Source organism: Artemia franciscana, chromosome 11, assembly GCF_032884065.1.
Source record: "Artemia franciscana chromosome 11, ASM3288406v1, whole genome shotgun sequence".
Lineage (NCBI taxonomy): Eukaryota > Metazoa > Arthropoda > Branchiopoda > Anostraca > Artemiidae > Artemia > Artemia franciscana.
This window is the reverse complement of record NC_088873.1, coordinates 28,593,251-28,618,098: the sequence shown is the minus strand read 5'-3', so window position 1 is coordinate 28,618,098 and position 24,848 is coordinate 28,593,251. Positions and strand designations below refer to the sequence as shown.

The 24,848-nt window shown below is 33.6% G+C and overlaps 1 protein-coding gene across 3 annotated transcripts in view; it reads right to left on the bottom strand.

Annotated features, from left to right (window-relative positions):
- Positions 1-24,848, bottom strand: part of LOC136033053 (chitooligosaccharidolytic beta-N-acetylglucosaminidase-like) — a 176,084-nt gene that overhangs the window by 139,663 nt on the left and 11,573 nt on the right. For all 3 annotated transcript variants that reach the window (XM_065713641.1, XM_065713639.1, XM_065713640.1), the window contains exons 2-3: positions 16,233-16,391; positions 13,442-13,714 (exon numbers count right to left, since the gene is read on the bottom strand). In XM_065713641.1, coding sequence (XP_065569713.1) covers positions 13,442-13,714; positions 16,233-16,294 — 335 coding nt within the window. In that variant the 5' untranslated portion in view covers positions 16,295-16,391. The remainder of the gene's footprint in view (positions 1-13,441; positions 13,715-16,232; positions 16,392-24,848) is intronic.

Below are 24,848 nucleotides of genomic sequence, written 5' to 3'. Positions count from 1 at the left end.
GAAAGCTCCAACAATTTATATTAAACCTTAAAATTTGGGGTATCTGTTTTAAGGTTTTCGAATTACTTTAATCTATTGTCAAAATATATTGAAATATTTGTGCAATTCCCAGTTTTTTTTTAGTTTTTTTTTAGTTTTTTATCTTTTTTTTACGTTTTTCTGTTTAGGTTTTTTCTTTTTTTAATTTTTAATTTTTTTTTACCATTTTACCATTAGCAATCGCATAAATATTTCTATATATTTTTACAATAGATTAAAGTAATTCGAAAAAAATGGTAAAAAAAACTAAAAAAAACGTAAAAGAAAAAACTAAAAAAAAGAAAAAATTAAAAAAATTAAAAAAAGAAAAAACCTAAAAAGAAAAAACGTAAAAAAATAAAAAAGATAAAAAACAAAAAGAAAAAAAAACTAAAAAAAGCTAAGAAACTAAAAAAAACTGGGAATTGCACAAATATTTCAATATATTTTGACAATAGATTAAAATAATTCGAAAACCTTAAAACAGATACCCCAAATTTTAAGGTTTAATATAAATTGCTGGAGCTTTAGCATGCTTGGCACGTAAAGATTTTTCCAAGTGTCAATGTTAGAATGAACATTGACAAATTGAAGAAAACAAATCAATAAAAAGAACCCCAACACCTAGTTGGTGGGGGCGCTTCGCAACCCCCCCCCCCCCAAGCCCCCCCGCGCGCGTAAGTCGTTACGCGCCATAATAGTTACGCGCCATTGTAGTTGTGTCCCTATGTCCCACCTGTGAATATAGATAGATATATATATATATATATATATATATATATATATATATATATATATATATATATATATATATATATATATATATATATATATATATATATATATATATATGGTTTTAACTACGTAAAACTTGCGAATATACAACATTCTTTGCTGTCCCATTGTCTTTGCATATAAATAGATTGTCAGGTTTACCGACTCTTGAACATGCAACATATAATGGTCCATGGGAAAACAATCTGTATTCAGATCTATACATCATGATTCTAATGATTGCCCTTGAGCTTTGTTGATGGTGATTGCTAATCGACCATTCCCTGTCCCGGTGTCCCGGTCGTCATTTATATCCCCCTGTTTCCCCCGGTGTCCCCGTTGTAGTTGTGTCCCTGTGTCCCGGTCGTCATTTATATTCCCTGTGTCCCGGTCGTCATTTGTATCCCGGTGTCCCGGTCTGTATATACATTCGTTTTTTAGTTTTGTTTTTCTCCTTTATTTTTTTCCTTTTTTTTTCTTTTTTAGCTTATTTAGATTTTTAGATTTTTTAGTTTTTTTATTAGTTTTTAGTTTTTTTTTCTTTTTAGTTTTTTTGTCCCGGTCGTCATTTATATCCCCCTGTTTCCCCCGGTGTCCACGTTGTAGTTGTGTCCCTGTGTCCCGGTCGTCATTTATATTCCCTGTGTCCCGGTCGTCATTTGTATCCCGGTGTACCGGTCTGTATATACATTCGTTTTTTAGTTTTGTTTTTCTCCTTTATTTTTTTCCTTTTTTTTTTCTTTTTTAGTTTATTTAGATTTTTAGATTTTTTAGTTTTTTTATTAGTTTTTAGTTTTTTTTCTTTTTAGTTTTTTTGTAGTTTTTACCTTCTTTTTAGTTTTGTTAGTTTTTTTTTTTACTTATGTCCTGGTCGTCATTTATACTCCCTGTGTCCCGGTGCTTTGTTGATTGCTATTTTTTTAGTTTTTTAGCTTTTTTATTAGTTTTTAGTTTTTTTTGTAGTTTTTGCCTTTTTTTAGTTTTTTTTAGTTTTTTAGCTTTTTTATTTTTTTTATTAGTTTTTAGTTTTTTTTTGTAGTTTTTGCCTTTTTTTAGTTTTTTCAGTTTTGACGTCACCTGATCCAGTTTTTTCAGGTGACGTCACCTGATCCACGATCCACAGATCCACAGACAACTTATTTTTATATATATAGATAGTTTTTTTTTTACTTATGTCCTGGTCGTCATTTATACTCCCTGTGGTCCCGGTGCTTTGTTGATTGCTAATCGAACATTCCTTTTGTCCTGGTCGCTTTCTCTTTGAGTGTCGTCATTTATTTTTTTCTTTTTTAGTTCTTTTAGTTTTTACCTTTTTTAGTTTTTTTTAGTTTTTTAGATGAAATTTTTTTTTAGTTTTTTCCTTTTTTTCTTTTTAGTTTTTTATTGGTTTTTACCTTTATTTTAGCTTATTTTTCAGTTTTTTCCTTTTTTTTATTTTTTTTTATTTTTTATTTTTTTTAGTTTTTTACCTTTTTTAGTTTTTTAAGTTTTTTTAGTTTTTTAGCTTTTTTACTTTTTTTATTAGTTTTTAGTTTTTTTTTTGTAGTTTTTGCCTTTTTTTAGTTTTTTCAGTTTTTTTTTAGTTTTTTATTGGTTTTTACCTTTATTTTAGCTTATTTTTCAGTTTTTTCCTTTTTTTTTAGTTTTTTTTTAGTTTTTAGTTTTTTTAGTTTTTTACCTTTTTTTAGTTTTTTTAGTTTTTTTAGTTTTTTAGCTTTTTTATTTTTTTATTAGTTTTTAGTTTTTTTGTAGTTTTTGCCTTTTTTTAGTTTTTTTAGTTTTTTAGCTTTTTTATTAGTTTTTAGTTTTTTTTGTAGTTTTTGCCTTTTTTTAGTTTTTTTAGTTTTTTAGCTTTTTTATTTTTTTTTATTAGTTTTTAGTTTTTTTTGTAGTTTTTGCCTTTTTTTAGTTGTTTTCAGTTTTGACGTCACCTGATCCAGTTTTTTCAGGTGACGTCACCTGATCTATATATACATATGTATATATATATATATATATATATATATATATATATATATATATATATATATATATATATATATATATATATATATATATATATATATATATCTATACATCTATATATATAAAAATAAGTTGTCTGTCTGTGGATGTGTGGATCAGGTGACGTCACCTGAAAAAACTGGATCAGGTGACGTCAAAACTGAAAAAACTAAAAAAAGGCAAAAACTACAAAAAAAAACTAAAAACTAATAAAAAAAATAAAAAAGCTAAAAAACTAAAAAAAACTAAAAAAAGGCAAAAACTACAAAAAAAACTAAAAACTAATAAAAAAGCTAAAAAACTAAAAAAACTAAAAAAAGGCAAAAACTACAAAAAAAACTAAAAACTAATAAAAAAAATAAAAAAGCTAAAAAACTAAAAAAACTAAAAAAACTAAAAAAAGGTAAAAAACTAAAAAAATAAAAACTAAAAAAAACTAAAAAAAAGGAAAAAAACTGAAAAATAAGCTAAAACAAAGGCAAAAAACAATAAAAAACTAAAAAAAAAACTGAAAAAACTAAAAAAAGGGCAAAACTACAAAAAAAACTAAAAACTAATAAAAAAAGTAAAAAAGCTAAAAAACTAAAAAAACTAAAAAAACTAAAAAAAGGTAAAAAACTAAAAAAAAAATAAAAAATAAAAAAAAACTAAAAGAAAGGAAAAAACTGAAAAATAAGCTAAAATAAAGGTAAAAACCAATAAAAAACTAAAAAGAAAAAAAGGAAAAAAGAATAAAAAAAATAAAAAAGCTAAAAAACTAAAAAAAACTAAAAAAACTAAAAAAAGGTAAAAAACTAAAAAAACTAAAAACTAAAAAAAAATAAAAAAAAGGAAAAAACTGAAAAATAAGCTAAAATAAAGGTAAAAACCAATAAAAAACTAATAAAAAACTGAAAAAACTAAAAAAAGGCAAAAACTACAAAAAAAACTAAAAACTAATAAAAAAGTAAAAAAGCTAAAAAACTAAAAAAACTAAAAAAGGTAAAAAACTAAAAAAATGAAAAATAAAAATAAAACTAAAAATAAGGAAAAAACTGAAAAATAAGCTAAAATAAAGGTAAAAACCAATAAAAAACTAAAAAAAATTTTCATCTAAAAAACTAAAAAAAACTAAAAAAGGTAAAAACTAAAAGAACTAAAAAATAAAAAAATAAATGACGACACTCAAAGAGAAAGCGACCAGGACAAAAGGAATGTTCGATTAGCAATCAACAAAGCACCGGGACACAGGGAGTATAAATGACGACCAGGACATAAGTAAAAAAAAAAACTAACAAAACTAAAAAGAAGGTAAAAACTACAAAAAAACTAAAAAGAAAAAAAACTAAAAACTAATAAAAAAACTAAAAAATCTAAAAATCTAAATAAACTAAAAAAGAAAAAAAAAGGAAAAAAATAAAGGAGAAAAACAAAACTAAAAAACGAATGTATATACAGACCGGGACTCCGGGATACAAATGACGACCGGGACACAGGGAATATAAATGACGACCGGGACACAGGGACACAACTACAACGGGGACACCGGGGGAAACAGGGGGATATAAATGACGACCGGGACAGGGAATGGTCGATTAGCAATAACCATCAACAAAGCTCAAGGGCAATCATTAGAATCATGAGGTATAGATCTGAATACAGATTGTTTTCCCATGGACCATTATATGTTGCATGTTCAAGAGTCGGTAAACCTGACAATCTATTTATATGCAAAGACAATGGGACAGCAAAGAATGTTGTATATTCGCAAGTTTTACGTAGTTAAAACCATATATATATATATATATATATATATATATATATATATATATATATATATATATATATATATATATCTATATTCAAAGGTGGGACATAGGGACACAACTACACTGGCGCGTAACTATTATGGCGCGTAACGACTTACGCGCGCGGGGGGGCTTGGGGGGGGGCGCGAAGCGCCCCCACCAACTAGGTGTTGGGGTGGCGCGAAGCGCCCCCACCAACTAGGTGTTGGGGTGGCGCGAAGCGCCACCCTAACAGCTAGTATATATATATATATATAAGAGTCGGTAAACCTGATAATCTATCTATATTCACAGACAGTGGGACAGCGAAGAATGTTGTATATTCGCAAGTTTTACGTAGTTAAAAACATATATCTATCTATCTATATTCACAGGTGGTACACAGGGACACAACTACAATGGCACTTAACTAATATGGCGCGAAAAAAACTAAAAAAAGAAAGAACCTAAACAGAAAAAACTTTTAAAAAAGCAAAAAAATAAAACAGTATATATATATATATATATATATATATATATATATATATATATATATATATATATATATATATATATATATATATATATATATATATATATATATATATGTAAATAAGTTGTTTGTAGGCATGTTTGTTTGTTTCTGGGTTTGCATATGACGTCATTATAAGTATATAAGGCTTTGTATATGACTTCATTATAAGATGACACTACAGACCTGGACACCGGGACACAAATGACGACCGGGACACAGGGAATATATAACTACACCGGGGACGCCGGGGGGCACAAGGGGATATATAAATGACGACGGGGACACGTCCATCTATATTCACAGGTGGGACACGACTACAATGGCGCGTAACTAATATGGCGCGTACCGACTTACGCACGCGGGGGGTGGGGGTGGGGCTTTTTTGGGGGGGGGGGGGGGCGCGAAGCGCCACCCCAACAGCTATTTTTTATATATATAGAAGATATATTAAATATTTGGTTAATGTTTCAACACTAGATACCAAGAATGAAATTATGACTTTGCTTGAAAAATCGGTATACATTTATAACTAAACCCTAATCGACCAAGATACTTCAAGAAAAGCCTAATAAAAGGTCAAACTTAAACAAAACTGTTGATCAGTCCTTATGAAATTTAGAGCTGAAAAATTATGTTTGACATCTTTTCTACCTCCCCCTCTCATTTAACAGATTTCAGTTTTAATGCACAATTGTGGCTATTGAAAAGGACAAATGTAAAAAAAAAAAAAAAAAAAAACAAAAAAAAAAAAAAAAAAAAAAAAAAAAAACAACTCTTAATTCATAATATACAGACAAATTGTAGTCAACACATTTCAATGGCACCTACATTATATTTATTCCCCCAGTCGCTCTCTAATATGCAAATATATAGCCCAAATTACATATTCCCCATGCGCTTTCTGTTTCTTGGTTTCGTCGGCGTTGATTCAATTTACGTGTACTAACTTACAATAAGATTCGGCAAAATACATGGAAAGTATATGTTTCCGCAATAAGGGGGGAAAATTGGGGGTAAAGTACTGCGGAAGTACCCTCAAATATGTTAACTATAATTTTTCTATATATTATAAAGTGAGAACTGTCTTCTGAACATGTTTCCTTCTCAATCATCCCAATTCTGTATTTATACCCAGATTATGCTCGGATTTATGCACTTGTATTCGTGAGTGTTTCTATTTAAAGTTGTCACCATGAACAGGGCTGTGCCAAAGTTTTTTTCGAGCTGTTGGATTCAAAGCTTTTTTCTTTTTTTCATGTCAGATAGTTGCTTGAATGTGTTAATTGTTAATATCTTAGGTCCGTTATAACTTCTTAGTTTTCCATAAGGGGATCAAGGGATCTCAAGGGCTGACACTTTTATATTTGAAGTGTTTTTAAATACGCAATTATTTTACATTTTTCGTGTTCTTTTGAGTAAATTTTTTTTGTAATAATTATAATTTAAACACCTAACTCTTTACAGCCAAATTTCTATTTATTATTTTTCGGAGTTGTTTTCAGTCTCTGGACTTTACCCTTAGGTATTTAAATACTTAAAGAAGTTTGACCTTTGAGAATTTCTAATTCCTAGGCTGCGACTCCAGGGATTATGACCATTGACAGTGTAATCCCGAAACGACAGGAGGGACACGATAAAAACGTTATAGCTCTAGTAAATATGAGTACTTGTCGAGAATATTGATAATTTTTGTTTTGTTTTTTGTTTTTATCGAGAAGTATGAACCGTGAACATTGTTCTGCATAAATACTTGTGCCTCCTTTTGAATTTTATGTATGAGGCAATTTTCAGTTATGACAAATATGCTAACATTTATATCTAATCTATCATTCCCATGTTTTGGAATAATTCTTTACTTACCTAGTCCAATAATATTTTTGATTTCAGACAAACAGTATTGTAGTTCCAAAAGTAACTATGTAGGTGCGTCCATAACTTAAGCAAAAAAAAAGCCGTTCAAACTTCATTAAAAAAAATGACATTAGTCAAAAAAAAAAGAAAACCAAGCTATATCGTTTTACTTTTTAGTTTTGAGTCCCATCAATCACATTTTACCAACATATTAAACATTGACCGTGATCTCTTTATATATTGAATTAAAAAAACATTCTCCCAAAAATAATTTTTTTAAAGAAAAATAAACAGCAACGCTTCACCAAAAATGAGCAGAAACAAAGTAAAGTAATTTTCCAAACCTGAAACTACCAAAAATAACAATAAATAAATAAAGAATAAAAAAAAAAGATTGGAAGTTACAATAAATAAATGAGTCAAACTCAGAACGAGCAGGAACTAAGATGAGTGGTACTGGAGCCTCCCATGCTTTTTGAAGACCAGAACATAATTTGTACTTTGTTGAAAATAATCCTTATTTAAAGCTAATTGTTCCTATTTCTCATAATATCGAAAAAAATATCATAGCCAAGATTATTGAACATAAAACAAATGAATTTGGATTTGAAGTTCTCAATAAAATTCTCAGTAATTTTAAATTTATTAAAGTTAAAAATTAAAAACATTTAAAATATATTTTGTTTTCAGCTAAGTGCAAATTATGTTCTTGTCTCCAGGAGACATGAGGGGCGTCAATCCCATTCATCTTACTTTCTCCTCGTTTTTATTTTGACTCGGTTATTTGTTTTAATTTCTGTTCGTTTTGGATTTCATTTATTTATTGATGGTTATTTTTTTTCTGATTCTCTTGGAAAATTATTTGAAAGCTCTTTACTTATCTTTGGATAACATATTTCTTGGAAAAAGTTTCTTATATTAATCACTGTTCGTTTTTTACTGACATAGTCTTTTTCACTGGAAAAGAAGAGAACACTAAATATTTTTTTTTCTCTATAAGAGTATATAGTTTGGCTAACAATTTAGATGTCAGAGAAAATTTGTCAACAATTTTCAATAATGGAAGTCTTTCTGAAAATCTAGAAATAAATAGTTTTGTGTAAATTAGTCTTACACATCAAAATTTCTTGAAAAATAATAATTTCCATTCCCAGAAAACTGTATCTGCTATTTGAGGGCCTGAATGCACCTAACTATATTTTGATTTCATCCGACATCCCAGTCAACAGTTCCTGACAGTTTCACATTAATACCATAAGTCTAAGTAATATTAGTACTAACAGCATTAATACTACTAGCAGTACTACTAGTAGTAGTAATAGTATGCATATAGTGTGCATAGTGTAGCTCAACACACCGCTCAGTATTCTCAGAAAGGTTTAATCGAATTCTCTAACCTGTTAAAGACCTGCTGTTTATACAGCCATTTGACAGCCTGTATACATACAGCGCGTTTCAATTTAATTCAATTACCCTCCAACATTAGTACCTGAAAATTTCACCTTAATACCCTTAGCGGTAATAGTAGCATTAGTGTTAGAGGTAGAATTAGTTCGGGGGAAACACATACAGTACCATTTGGTTGGCGCAACATCCCCTTAGCATGCACAGGAGGTTTCAATTTATTGCTTGGCCTTTTAATAACCTGCATCCAAAAATAGTTTATTTCAATGTCGTTCACCATTTTCTTCAAAATTCCCTAAGATTTTCACTGTTTTATCCTTAGCTTCATTAGTGCTATTAAATGAAAAAAAAATTTTTAATGAAAGTAAGGAGCGACATTAAAACTTAAAACGAACAGAAATTACTCAGTATATGAAAGGGGCTTTTCTTCTTCAACGCCTCCCTCCGTACGCTAAAGTTTGACTCTTTCTCTTAGCTCTACTTTTTAAAGTAGTATTTATGGCTCTCCGCACATAAATAATTAAAACGAAATTTGCATATTAATTTTCTTTTTGGCTAAATGGCTTTCTCATAGTTTTAATAGGAAGATTTTGAGAAAAAAGGAGAGAGGGAGGAAGCCTAGCTGCCCTCTAATTTTTTGATTACTTAAAAAGGCAACTAGAACTTTTAATGGTTTTACTAACTTTTTCATTAGTAAAAAATATACGTAATTTACGAATTAACTTGCGTAACGAACTTCTATATTCGTATATTTTTATTGCGTAAATGAGGGAGTTCACCCCTCGTCGATACCTCACTCTTTACACTAAAGCTTAAATTCTGTCCCAATTCCTTAAGAATGACCCTTGAATCACAAAGGCCGTAGAATAAATAGTTAAAATTACTAAAAATACTTTTGCGTAAAGAGCGAGGTATTACGAGGAGGTAAACCCCTCATATGCGCAATAATTTCTCCTCGTTTTAAGTTTTAATGCTGCTCCTCACTTTCAGTAGAAAAAACTTCTCATATTTATTTTTTCCTTGTTTTTTTTTTAAATAATACAAAAAAATCCTGCGCCCTCTTCATTGAAAGTCTCTTCCCCAATGAGAAGTTTTTCCATGGAAACATCCTCCCACGTAACCCCTCCCCCCACCTCAACTCTCCCTCCCAAACCAAAAAAAATCCCCCTGGAAACGTCCGTACACTTCCCAGTAACCCTTACTATATGTTAACACAGGTCAAAGTTTGTAACTTGCAATCCCTCCCAGGGAGACTGCGGGGTAGTAAGTCGTCCTCAAAGACATAGTTATTAGGTTTTTTGACTATGGTGAATAAAATGGCTATCTCAGAATTTTGATCCGGCGACATTTGGGAAAAAATTAGCGTTGGAGGGGGCCTAGGTGCCCTCCAATTTTTTGGTCACTTAAAAAGGGCACTAGAACTTTTAATTTCCGTTAGAATGAGCCCTCCCGCGACATTCTAGGACGAATGGGTCGATACGGTCACCCCTGGAAAAAAAAACAAATAAACACGCATCCGTGATTTGTCTTCTGGCAAAAAAATGCGAAATTCCACATTTTTGTAGATAGGAGCTTAAAACTTCTACAATAAGGTTCTCTGATATGCTGAATCTGATGGTGTGATTTTCGTTAAGATTATATGACTTTTAGGGGGTGTTTTCCCCCATTTTCTAAAATAAGGCAAATTTTCTCAGGCTCGTAACTTTTGATAGGTCAGACATCTTGATGAAAGTTATATATTTGAAATCAACATTAAAATGTGATTTTTTTTTATTTAGCTATTTGTATCAAAATTCCATTTTTTAGAGTTTTGGTTACTATTGAGCCGGGTCGCTCCTTACTACAGTTCGTTACCACAAACTGTTTGATATTATCATCGTAGTAGTAGTTGTAGTAGACGCAGCCATAGTAGTAGTAGCAGTTGTAGTAGTAGTAGAAGTAGTAGTGTTAGTAGTTGTAGCAGAAACAACATTTTGAATTTTACTTAGTTCAACAGCCTCTTTAGCATGTCCTAAAGGCCCCAACTCAATACCCTAGACTATACCTGAGATACTGCTGATACGCTCTTTTGATAACCTGCTTGTGCAGAGTTTGTTTTTATTTTGTTTAACGTCCCTTAAAAACATTCCCAAAGTTTTAACTTCTGACCCTTACCCTTAGTATTAGTAGTCGTAGCAATAATAGCACCAGTAGCAGAAGTAGCAGCAGCCTGAGTAGTAGCAGTACACAAACAATGCTCCCTGAAAGCTTCATCTTAATATTCTTAACCTCAGTAGAAGAAGTAGTCGTAACAGTCATCATACTAGCAATAACGGCAACATACATGACATACATAAGTGGCTTTTGGTTAGTTCAACATCCCCTTAAACATGCCCTTCGCCGATAGACCTTCCCCCTCATCATTTCCATAAAGATCAAACTTAATGCCCTAAGTTGTTCTAGAGTTTCCCCCTTTCGACAACTAGTAATGCCAATAGCATGATTTGATTTGATTCAACTTTCCCCCCGTCATTCTTTGAAAGTTTCACTTGAAAATACATGGTCTTTCTGAAAACCAAAAGTAAAACTACCCCCTTTCCCAATAACCACCTACCATGTACGAGTATAAAAAAAACTATGTATATCAAATTTTATAACTTATAGCCCTCACTCTGAGAGCTATGGGAAGGGAAGGGGGTTGACATCTCCAGGGCTTAAGCTACTGACCTATCAACATTGCTAGGCAAAATGACTATCTCACAATTTTTATTGAACGTTTTTGAAGAGTTAATGGGCTTGGGATTGGGCTTGGGCATGTTTCCCCTCCAATTTCTTTTGATTCATAAGAAGGGAACTAGAACTATTGGTTTCCAATCAAATGGCCTCCTTAAAAACTTTCTATGATAGCGCTACACTACCTATGACATTGCTTATATACCCTATTGAAAGTCTGGACGCATAAATTTTTTTCGTTTAACTGACCCCCTTACCCAAAATGTTCGCTAAGAGTTTCAACTTAATATCCTTAGCCCCATTAGGCTACAAAAATAATAGCAGCATTAAAAGTACACCCATAGTATCTTTTGGCTAATTAAAAATCGGCCAAAACATGCCCTGAAAGAACCAACTTAGCAATGTAAGCCGTTCCAGAGATGTTAACGTTAAGCCATTTTGTAGGTCTAAATGCTAATAATTTTTTGATTTAGTTCAACATCCCTAAGCACTCTTTGAAAGCTTCAACCTAATACCCTTAGCTCAGCAGGAGTGATAGTTTTGGTAGAAGCAGTAGTATTAGTAGCAATATACACATAGCACCTTTGTTTTTTTCAACAGGCCCCTCAATGCACGCTAAAAATTTCAACTTAATGCCCTAAACCGTTCTCGAGGCATTGCTTATGCGTCCCCTCGACAACCTATGCGCCCAAAACGTGTTTTGATTTAGTTAAGCATTGTTTTCGTTCTACCAAATTTTTTCAGCTTACTACCTTTAGCTCGAGTAGCAGTAACACCAATAGTAATAGCAGTAGCAGTAGGATTAGTTGTAGCCTTAGCTTTAATAGCAGTACTAGTAGCGGTAGTAGAAGTAGTAGTAGGATGCAAATTTTGCCTCCTGGTATATCCATCATCTTCCCAGCAAGCTCTTTAGGTTTGTACTTCACACATCAGGTCTTTCCAAAAATATTGCTTATACATCCTATTGACAACCTGAATACAGATATCATCTTGTGACTTAAAGTTTTAATGTCAAAAATTTTCCGTTGATTTTTGAATTGAAAAGGGAATAGTTGTGAGAAAAGTCAAGTCATGGCCAATTGTAGAAAAAGCCAAGACAGATTGTCCAATTAAATGGGCATCAAGTTAAGGTTAATTTTACCCCTTTGATTGCCCTTGTTACTGTCTCCCACTTATGCTACACCTCTCATACATGTCACTACACAATGCCAAACTAGAGTCCCATTGCAATAGTTGTGAGAAAAGTCAAGTCATGACCAATTGTAGAAAAAGCCAAGACAGATTGTCCAATTAAATGGGCATCAAATTAAGGTTAATTTTACCCCTTTATTTGCCCTTGTTACTGTCTCCCACTTATGCTACACCTGTCATGCATGTCACTACACAATGCCGAACTAGAGTCAACCTTTGTTCGAGGGTCTCCCCGGGGAACACACGCTGGTTGACAATAGTTTACTTGAAAACTTTCAACTATACTTGAAATTTTTCCTCTCATGCATGTCACTCCACAATGCCGAACTAGAGTCAACCTGTTGAGGTTCTACCCTGCCTTTTATAAATTATACTAGAAAATTTTCAATTATAATTGAAATGCATGTTACTCCACAATTCCGAACTGGAGTCAACCTTGTTGAGGTTCTCTCATGCTAATTCACGATGGGGGAACCGATATATCGGCAAAACGTTGTTTAGCGATTGACTTTAAACATCCATACTTTAAGCAGCAGGCATAGGCTAGATGGGATGAGGGTCTGACTGTCTGGTATTTATTAGTTAATTTAAAGAATTTGCAAAACCTTAGTTGGTGTTTTGGGCATGGTTACCGCTAAAGCAACAGTCTAACCGTTCGCGGCTTTAAGCATCCGTGCTTTAAACAGAGAACATGGGCTATATGGTATCTCATGGAAAAAAAAAGCCCGAAATAGGCATTTGACATTCGAGGTACACTTTTCCGGAATTGTCTCCAAGAAATATAGAATAGACACGTAATTCTGTTGTTCTGTATTTAGAGAGGTAACTTGGACTAATTTTCTTCGATATTTCAGCATAAAATTCTTCGGAAAAAGTTTACTTTTCCAGCTTGGGTAGGTTTTTTAACACCACTTAGCCCACAACATGAGAAAAAAGAGAGCCTTATTCTTTTCCTGGAAAGCTACCAAGCATTTTTCAAACTTCACTGGGATTTTTCTGCCCGGTTTCAAAATTCGTGTAGGCTACCTAAAACATTTCGATTTTGTATCTTTTCCAACATAGGGGCTACAGAAGACTGGTCAAAAGGAAAAAAGGTGCAAAAGCAATAATGTTACTCTATAGCACAGTAACACCCTGGCAAAAATTTACATACGCATGAACAAAATGTAAAGATATCATAAACTACCTGAAAATAGGAACCATTTCATCAAGTATTGTTTTGCCACCTGGCGTAGGGGCTGTTACGGCATCAAATATAAAGCTCTCCTTAACAACCTCAACGTATGTATTGGCCAACTGAAAGTCTCCCGTGGGAAGAGGCCATAATGCTCCGTCGTCACGGCAAGTCAATTTGCAAGCTGCGAGAGTCATACCACCCGGACTTGTAAAACTATCGTACCGAACACATGTTTTACCGTCGGATTGGCTTTCACACTTCCAGTTATAAGTCGATGATAACCTGGAATTAAAAGTATTTTGGATTAAATTGGCTTATGAAAAGGGCATAAATTACGAGCAAAGATGATGGTTACTGTGAAGATTTCAAAAGAGAAATAAACAAGACGCAGGGTGTTATTTGTTGTTAAAAAGAGTTTCGAAAAATGGTAAGATAGATTTTTAGCAGTAAGACTAAAATAAAAAAGGCCAAAGTGATGACTTTAGCCAAGTATGGCTCTGAAAAGTGAAAAGCTTTAAAAAAAAAAATATGCTCGATGTATTCCAATGCTAGTCTAAGATTTGTTTTTGGTACTGGTTTAAACGACATGTTTCCATCAATTAGCTGTATCAAAAATTTGGTTCAAATACTATGTTTATAATATTATTGTAAATGAAAGATTAAGATAGATTAAGGTAGTTTCATGAGTTTTGCTCTTGGAAATCTCAAAGACATTTTTTCTCGGGGGGGGGGGGCAAAAACCGGAATAATAGTAATCTACTGCAAGTTTAAATTAAATCCCTCGGCTATTTGTCCAACATAATTATATTTTTATCATTATATTTTATTCTGGCATGGATATTTCTAACAAATCTATATGCTTAGATGTATCCTCCTTGATATGAAAAAATGAACACTTTTCTTCTATCCTCACTATAAAATATCTATCATCTTGCAACTTATGTGATACAATATCTCGTAGGTTGATCACATTTAATTTTCGGTTACATATTTTAAATACATGGTAGTATATGTTTAATAACACCATATGTATTATGAACACTGGTTGCTTTATCATAACATTTATAAAAATCTAAATAATAATTACATCTTTAGGAAAAACCAACTTTAAAAGATTTTATCTATGAAGACATATATGTTTGTAAAAATAAATTTTATTTTCTGTGCCTGTGTTTGTGACTGTCTGTTTGTATGACTGTGTGTTTGTGTACGTCTCGCTCTCTCTCTCTCTCTCTCTCTCTCTCTCTCTCTCTCTCTCTCTCTCTCTCTCTCTCTCCCTCTCCCTCTCTCCCTCTCTCTCTCTCTCTCTCTCTCTCTCTCTCTCTCTCTCTCTCTCTCTCTCTCTCTCTCTCTCTCTCTCTCTCTCTCTCTTTCTCTCTATCTCGCTATTGGTAATTGTATCTCTGAAAATTCCTTTTCTTAAATTTCCAACTTTTCATTAAATATCTAACTGTTGGAACTGCTAGCATACCCTATAATTTATTGAAACATAACACAGTATTGCAATGAAATATTTTTATTGAAATGACGTCATGTAGAATATCATCATAAAAAATACAAATGAATGCATTGAAATCATTCCATAAAATACGTCATTATGTTTTTTCTTGACATGGCACTTAATCCATTTTGGGGTCATATAAGAGTCCCCAAAAAAGTTGGAAAAATAATCGTAAGTTCAAAAAAGGGGCAAAAAGTCGAGGGAGTTATACGTATATTTAATGTCTTTTTAAGACATGAAAAAAAGTTGGAAAATTTTAAGTCCAAAAAAAAATGGAAAAAGTTTCTACTTTGAATTTTTTTTTCAAAGTTCAAAAATATGATTCTGTGATCAAAAACGGGAGCCCAAAAAGTTGGTAGAAGGGCATCGGGGCCCTTGAAGGTTGGACATGGATGACCATAAGTTCCCTCTAAAAAAAATGTCATTATAATTGATTCATTGGGGACAATAGTTCGTTGGTTTACTTTATCCAAGCGCGTCCCATAAGAAAAACGAGGTAGCAGACTTATCGGCTTTTGATTCATTAAAATTCTGTTCGTATTATAAAATGCGTTTAAAATCCTGCCAAAATATATTTACAAAACCGTTTTAAAATTTATTCATAGAATTGTCATGGGTTTATAGAATGTTAAATACGGCTGGAAAATGCAAATGATGTCTTCATAGGAATTTGCAAATGAGGTAAGCCGGCTGGATCCACCTTTAAGGCCTCAGGCTAGCCGGCAGGAGTGACCACCTCCAGAATCCCTATACTACTGGTACAGCGTACAAGTGCCTACTCAGTTTCCGATCGAATGAGCACCCTCCGAAATTTCTACGACCATAAAGGGATTATGGGGGTGAGGAAGTTTCAGCCCCCCCCCTGTACAGAATAAATTCTGTTCATTCTGGTGTTTCATATTAATCTTTATTTCATAATAACAGCGTAAATTATAAATATTACTGGGAATCACGAGGGACAATAAATCTACTTCTAACGAGCGATTTCTAGCAAGGTATTTGCGAGGGGGTACCCCTCATGTACATAATAATTTCTGTTCTTTTTAAGTTTTAATGGTGATTCTTACTTTCAGTCGAAAAATTTTACTTTTATTTTTTTAACAGTACACAAAAGCCATTTCGCTCGTTACTTAGGCAATATTACTACGTTGCCCACAGCACAAATTCCAAAACAGACTTCATATTCAGATAAAAATATTCCCAATCTATGGCCTATTGCCCCTTGGCTTTTACAATATGTCTAGACTTGGAAAGGAATTTTCCACAGTTGTGTATTGGAACTCCAAATAACCGACTTACCTGAAGAAATTTTTTGCATTTGTGACAAGCAAGCAACACAAGAAAGTAATCAGGATCTTCATAACTTCTCGTCGTATAGTCTTGCTCCTCTGTATTAACCTTAGATCCGATAAATTCTCTCGGGCGACGTCTTTCAAAAGTTTTTTGTGCTTCGTTGAACTGAATAAAAAATAAGTATTTAAATAAACGAATTAAACCAATAATATGTACCCTTGTATATCGCATTGCGTAGTCCGTAGCAGCATTGGACGATTTATTACTTTTACATACATTTCTTTTAATTGTGTAATTACCGCTGTGGCAATTGTAAATACGTTAAGCACTACTCGAACCTCCGAGATTTTTTTTTATACAATTTAATAGCATTTGAAAAAATAGTTTTTAAATTTGCATTCCTAAGAATGTCAATTTGGAGAGTGGGGTGAAACATCAAAAATTGATTATATAGTCATTAATTCCACAGTTTTCTAAGTTCTTCGAGAAAATATTTCCACAAAGATGTTCTCCCTGAACGCCAGAGGGGGAGGGAACATTTAACAATGAAACTAGACATGAAAATCCGGAATATTGTCATTTGAATCTTGGTGAAAACAAAACTCTTTTTGACCACTCCCCCCTTCAGGAAATTTTCTGGTGTCGCTCATAATACTCACCCCAGCCTTTCCTCTTTTGTACCCTCAGCTATGTAAATGCAATCTTTTATATTACCCAGAAAATATTGTCTGCACCATGAGGGGTGCAATCCTCCCCCATCGAACTACCCCCAAGGTTCTGCACAGTCGTTCACCTTTGTCTTAACTATATTACCGCATAAATTTACTTGAGAATACATATTCATATTTATACATTGTGTATTCACAGATATTTTTCAATTGGCACATAATTTTCATTTGGCTATTGATAGTGGCTATTGATAGTTACAAAAAATAAATAGTTACAACATGGAATTTTGGTTGTGAAATAAGGTTGTAAGTTTTTTTTTTATTGAATAGGTGTTACGAGGGTGGTTCTTTCTCCTAGGCATTATAATTACTGGGGTAAAGTTCCCTCTATTTATTTTAACTGACAAATCAGCTTTTCTAAAATTGTTCCTTTAGGTGTTTCCAAATTGTGAAACTTATAGAGCAGTATCACATTTTCATCGCTGTTATTCATCCACGAAAACTCAAATATTGAAAACTCACCTTTTAAGGTGTTTGGTGTCAAATATTTTTAGCAATCTTTTGCTTCATGATTCTTCACTCTATTTCCGCTTTATACGAATAATATAGGAGTTAAAGGGAAATTGTGCAGCTTTTGAAACCCCGAGGGAAAGCAAGTGAGAAGACTTATTCCTCCTGTATGTGTGCCTGGCCATCGGTGTGAATTCCGACAACTAAAATATCAAGAACGCGAAAAAAAACATTTTGCCCCTCGCCCCTCCGTCACGTCTTATCTCAGTTTGTATCTGAAAAACTCTACGTTTCTAAGATTTTTTCTTTTGGGTGTTCCCAAATCATAAAATTTCAGGCCACTATTACATTTTCGTCAGTGTTTGTAATCTTTAAAAATCAAGCAAGCATTAAAAACTTGTTGATTTCCAAAACACAAGTTGAACGTCCCAGAAATGTTAAACCTTATAAGCTATTTGGATATTTCTGGCTATTTCGTTTTCTGGTTCTTATCAAGAATAAGAACGTTTACTTTCTTGGCCCCCTGGTCCCGTAATCATGACGTACCATGAAAACCAAAATACCAAGCACATAAAAACAAAATTGTCCCCCTGGTTCAGTCATGCCTCTATTTATACCTGGAAACTGTGCAGTTCAAAAAAATTAAAAACTCAAACATTAACAGTTTATGGATTTCCAAAGACATATAGACCTTCGCAGAGAAATTTTGCTTTTTAAGCTGCTTGATGCCACATATTTTAACTATTTTTAGTTTTTGATTTTTCATTCGGTTTTGTGATTTATATGAACAATACAGGAATTTGTGAGGAATGGCATGTATCTTGATATTCCGGCGAGAAATAAGTCAGAAGAGTCATCCTGTCTTCGTGCCTGACAATCGGTATGTTCAGTGGATGCAAAAAAATTAAAATACCAAGTAAACTAAAATAAAAATATTTTTTTACCCCGTGGTTCCGTAATTACAATGAATCATTAAAACTGAAATACCAAGCAAATCAAAAAAAAAAAAAAATTGTTCCTGATCACGTCTTGTCTCTATATACCTGGAAACTGTGCTTTCTAAAAATTTTCTCTTGGCTATTTTTAAATTATTAAGTAGTGTACCTCCTTTGTTTTAGTTTTTATGTGTTTATTCTGCTGTGTTTTTTTTCTTTTTTGTGGTAGTTCCTTTTACTCTAGATGTGAAATAAGGAGTTTTATTTTAGCTCAAAAATAAAATATCTGCAATAAGAAGGAGAGGAGGGTGGGGAAGACCTGTTTACCTTGTGGATCACAATGAACGGCCAAACAGAAGAGCGTTTTGCAAATTGTAATCCTTTATCCAATAAAACTTGTCCTAGTCTTGACAAAATTTAATAGAAAAAAATAATCTTGAACTCGAAATAAGGAACTACATTAAAACTTAAAACGAACTAAAATTATTCCATAAATGAGGAATCTCTTCAATCTCTTGCGCTTCATGCAACAAGTTATTTAATAATTTGAAAGCCCCTAATTTCATTTACAGAATACTTTATGCACCTTTTGAGTTTTAATATTGCTCCTAGCTTTTAGTAGATCTTTTTAAAATCTAATTTCTGATTATTTTTCAAATATTGCCTTGCGATATATGTAAATCCCCCCCGTGAAAATTCATCGAACATAAAATTCCTCTTTCCAAATATTCCTCCGAATAATGCCTAAATTTCCACCGGCGTAAAACTTCCTCACAAAAATTCCCTCTCCCCAGAAATTTTTCTCCCACGGAATAATCCCCCCAGAAATGTTCGAATGTTCACTAATGACATATGCTACATATAATCAATGGGCAAATTGTATAGATTACATTCCCTTCTCCAGCGACCGTGGGGGGGGGGCAAATCATCTCCAGAAACACATTTATTGAACCTTTCAAGAATGCTGAAGAAATTGGCTCAGTCTAAATTTTTATCAAATGTCTTAGGGAAAAAAGGGCATGGGCGGGGGGCTCAGTTGCCATTAGTATCTCCATAACACTTCCGCGGGGTCAGCACCCCATTCGGATCCCGAACCCGACACTTTTTAAGCTTCTTTGGGCGCAGGTGCATAATTACGTCATAGGGAATGTTTTCTAAGAGATGCTGGTGTTTTTTTTACGTAATTTGAGTTGAGGGTTACTTTGTGTCACTTCAGTATTGAAAAAAAGTCCAGTCCGTCAACATCAAGTATATTATTCTTTAGTAATGGATGCTTTTATTCTATTGGATATTGAAGGCGGTAACAACAGGAACATGAAACCTAGAGTGACTAATGCTGCAGTAGAAATTACAAGGGGTTGGCGGCTAACCATAGAATGGGGCGAGATATTTGTGCGATATGCGATATCTCCTATAGAAAACAATAGGTAATGGTCATGCGTGCTTGCAAGAAATCCGTTTTTTTTCTACAGTCTTTTTCCGTAAATACCTAAGTCAATTAATTAAAGTACAGAAAATCGAACATTTTAATAGTTTCCCCTTGCTTAAACAGCGCTTTCCAGATGATGAAGTGTACGATTTATTAGCGTGTAAGGGCATAAAGCCGTATCAATACTACAACTGCACCTCGAGGCTATGTGATGAAAAATTGCCACCCATCGATGTGTTTTACGATTAAATAAAAAAAACAAGTTTTTTTTACCTGAAAGTAAGGAGCGACATTAAAACTTAAAACGACCAGAAATTACTTCGTATATAAAAGAGGCTGCTTCCTCATCAACGCCCCGCTCTTTACGCTAAAGTTTGACTCTTTCTCTCAATTCTTCTTTTTAAAACAGTAAACAACTTTAGCATAAAGAGCGGGGCGTTGATGAGGAAGCAGCCTCTTTCATATACGAAGTAATTTCTGGTCGTTTTAAGTTTTAATGTCGCTCCTTACTTTCAGTTAAAAAAAAAACTTGTTTTTTTTTATTTAATTTCTGAACGTTTTTGAATCAATGCATGTTTTGATTTTGGCTCTCCGCAGAGGAATAATTAAAACAAAATTTGCATTTTTTTTTGGCTAAATGGCTTTCTCATAATTTTGATCAAATGATTTTGAGAAAAAAGAGCGGGGGAGGAAGCCTAGTTACCCTCCGATTTTTTGGTTAATTAAAAAGGCAACTAGAATTTTTAATTTTTTACGAATATTTTTATTAGTAAAAGATTTACGTAACTTATAAATTGGCTTCCGTAAAGAATTTTTGTATTCTCATATTTTTATTACATATATGAGGGGGCTCGCCCCCTTGTCAGATCCTCGCTCTTTACACTAAAGCTTAAATTTTGTCCCAATTCATTAAGAATGACCCCAGAATCACAAAAGCCGTAGAATAAATAGTTGAAATCACTAAAAATACTTTAGCGTAAAGAGCGAGGTATTGGCAGGAGGTGAGCCCCTCAAATGGGAAATAATTTCTGTTCGTTTTAAGTTTTAATGCTGCTCCTTACTTCCAGCTGAAAGAACTTTTTCATATTTATTTTTTCATTGTTTTTTTTTTAAATAATGCTAGTAAATCCTGCGCTCCCTTCATGGAGATTTTCTTCCCCCATGACAAATTATCGATGGAAAGTTCCCCCAGCATATCCCCCTCTTCTCAACCCCTCCCCCAACCAAAAAAATCCTCCTGAAAACGCCTGTACACTTCCCAATAACCATTGCTATATGTAAGCACTGGTCAAAGTTTGTAACTTGTTGTCCCTCCCACGGGGACTGTGGGGGAGTAAGTCGTCCCCAAAGACATAGTTATAAGGTTTTTCGACTACGCTGAATAAAATGGCTATCTCAGAATTTTGATCCGTTGACTTTGGGAAAATAATTAGCGTGGGAGGGGGCCTAGATGCCCTCCAATTTTTTTGGTCACTTAAAAAGGGCACTAGAACTTTTCATTTCCGTTAGAATGAGCTCTCTTGCAACATTCTAGGACAACTGGGTCGATACGATCACCCCTGGGAAAAAAAAAGAAAACAAAAAAACAAATAAACACGCATCCGTGATCTGCCTTCTGGCAAAAAATACAAAATTCCACATTTTTGTAGATAGGAGCTTGAAACTTCTACAGTAGGGTTCTCTGATACGCTGAATCTGATGGTGTGATTTTCGTCAAGATTCTATGACTTCTAGGGGGCGTTTTCCCCCTATTTTCTAAAATAACGCAAATTTTCTCAGGCTCGTAACTTTTGATGGGTAAGACTAAACTTGATGAAACTTATATATTCAAAATCAGCATTAAAATGCGATTCTTTTGATTTAGGTATTGGTATCAAAATTCCATTTTTTAGAGTTTTGGTTACTATTGAGCCGGGTCGCTCCTTACTACAGTTCGTTACCACGAACTGTTTGATTCACTTCACGATCGCCAATGCACAACTGCCGACTATGAGTTTGCTACAGAAAGTTCGGGCAAAGAAAGGCTGCAAAAAAAGGAGGGGGAATATTGCAAAATGTACTTGACAAGTGATGTATTGACTCCTCATCTGGTGATTGATGAATTGTAAAAATCAGAAAAGAAGAAATAGGCCTGATTGCTGACATGGATCAGCATTTATTTGTAGAGGGATCAATGAGGGGAGGGAATGTTTTCCATGGGGATCATATCTTGGAAACTAATCTGACTGGACACCGCACCGGTGAAAAGTAGAATTCAGTTTTTCTGGATATAAATTCCCTTTATCCGTCACTAATGTTTCATTACTCTTTGCGTGTGGTGTGGTAATTACAAATCATTTGACAATCCTTGTGCTCAAAATTTCGCTGACATTGCCCCCGTTGATGAAAATGGACCACAAGGCTGGTTTTTGATATTGAAGGTGAAATACCTTTGGAACTTCATGACTCGGTAAAGAATTTAGTTTTCTCCGTGCATAAGCAGCCCGATGACTAAGGACTTTTTGAGTCCATATAGTTAATCTATCTTGGAGGATGGAAGTATGCACTGGACACCTTCAAGAAAAATTATTGCCGACCTTGACCTAAAACAGAACAACAGCCAACGGTTTCCGTGTCACAAAGATTCATAGAGCCCTCCAATTTGATCGAAAAGCATACATGAAAACGTTGATTGATACTTTTGTCAGTATATGTTCGGAAGCGAAACCGAAGGTTGTGAAAGAAATATAAACTCATTTTAGATTTAACCTTCGGTAAAATATGTGAGAGTGTGCGCAATAGAAGTCGATGTGACGTTGTAACCAACCCAACAGAATGTGCTCGAATCATAGCCGATCTCAACATGGTTCACTATTATAGAAATGCAAAAAAAAGAAATGTTTTTTTTTATTAAAAAAAAGAGCTATAATTTGAAATAATTGTTTTGCTACTGGTAGCTCAATTACAGAAATATCCAAGTAACTCATGTTGACATTCTTTTACAATGTTAGTGAGCTGAAATGGCCAAGGGAGGGGGAAGTTCAAGTGTATTTTGAAGACACTGGTTCACTCCTGTTAAAATAGAAAACGACGATTTATAAAATGATTTGGAAAATGGTAGGCACATTAGCTCTCGAATGGACTCTACCAACAGGGATGAGTCCATTTATTCGGAGCAAGAGAAGCGCCAAGTCCCAGATCAATTATTATTGCTAAAATTTGAGACGGGGAGTGGCTTGGTATCCCATTGTGTGCTTGCAAGTCCGAAGGTATATTGTGTTCAAACACACACTGAGGATATCAAACAAGTCTGTAAGGGGGAGCCTATACACTATGCTGAAAATAATTTCGATATGAGTGTTTATATTAACTGTCTGGAAAGTAGTTTAGTTCAAAGAGCAAAAGTCAAAACCATTCATTTTTTAAAATTTAAAAACTGCTCAGTTAGAGTAGAAAAAACGGCATGGTAGCCAAATCGAACAAAGTGTATGTACGTGAGGGTGGTGTTCAGGTACAACACCATGGGAACTGCCGTATTTCAGATCGAGTTGAATGCGTACCGTATAGAAAACATCTCAGTCTAGAGAAACTCACTTAGATTCAAATGGTAATACTAGGTCGGAGATGGGTAGTGCTAGTGGGAAGATTTTTTTTTTTATCAATATGTTCCTTGTGTTTGCAAGACAGATTTTTGTTGTTGTATTTTCAATGTACTTCTTATATATCTTTAAAATACAAAGCGTTTTTTGAAAATTGTTTTTAGCCCCGTTTTCAATAAATAACAAAAATAATAATAATAACAATAATTTCTTGACCGTCACATGCAAATCTATAAACGTGGAAGGCTAATCCAGACAATTCTATTCGTTACAAAAATGAAAATTTTCAGACAGTGGGAGCTTTAGGTAGAACTGTTCATAATTCCCCATCTCTCTCCGTCTCTCTCTCTCTCTCTTCTCTCTCTCTCTCTCCCTCTCTCTCTCTCTCTCTCTCTCTCTCTCTCTCTCTCTCTCTCTCTCTCTCTCTCTCTCTCTCTCTGTCTCTCTCTCTCTCTCTCTTTCTCTCGGTGCCTGTGGGCCTGACCGTTATTTCAAAAATGGCGCGGTTATAACAAGAGATATAAGAGAGAAAGAGAGAGAGAGAGAGAGAGAGAGAGGAGAGAGAGAGAGAGAGAGAGAGAGAAGAAGAGAGAGGGGGAGAGAGACGGAGAATTATGAACAATTCTACCTAAAGCTACCACTATCTGAAAATTTTCATTTTTGTAACGAAGAGAATTGTTTGGATTAGCCTTCCACGTTTATAGATTTGCATGTGGCGGTCAAGAAATTATTATTATTATTATTGTTATCTACTGAAAACCCGTTTTTGTACAAAAAGAAAAGGACTGAGCACTTCAAATAAAATAAAAAAGAATAAAAGCAAAATATCACTACACAACTATGACAAGATAAGTAAAGGTGAAGAAGACCGTATTTTCGTAACCCTGCTTGTAGTTATAGGAAAGTTTCATAAATCTTGTCCTAAGTTTGGCTGCTGTTAAAAATGTAATCAGAAAAAGTGACTAAGGAGATATTGAGGCCAGAAATAATGCAATACATCTTGCATTATCTGAATCTGAATCGTGGTTCATAGTTATTTAAAAGTTGATCAATCGACTCCAAGCTTCTGAAAACTGCTGATATAGTGGTACAGTATTTTTTGAGCACTCAAGACATTAACATAGTATGTACGAGACAGTGCGTTCAGAGTGCACTTTTGCCGAAATATTTAGAGAGAGCTTTACATTAATCTCACTAGCACTTTACACTTCCTCATCACATTATACAGTAAGTTAATTTGAAACCTACTGAGAAATCACCCCGAATGCAGTACTCTACTAGACCAGGCACCATGAATACCAACAAAATAATTCATACGTTTAACAGGCATTCGCGTGTGTCTAAATACAAAATTATCTTTAGTACCCTCAAATTTTTCGAACGCATTCAACGTGTTGTCAATCCTGTTTTAATTCTAAAAGTAGCACTTCGAATGGAAAGATCATTGGCTTTGTATTTTTAAACTAGGGATTGTGCAGAATTTTTTGATCCTTTCAGACCCC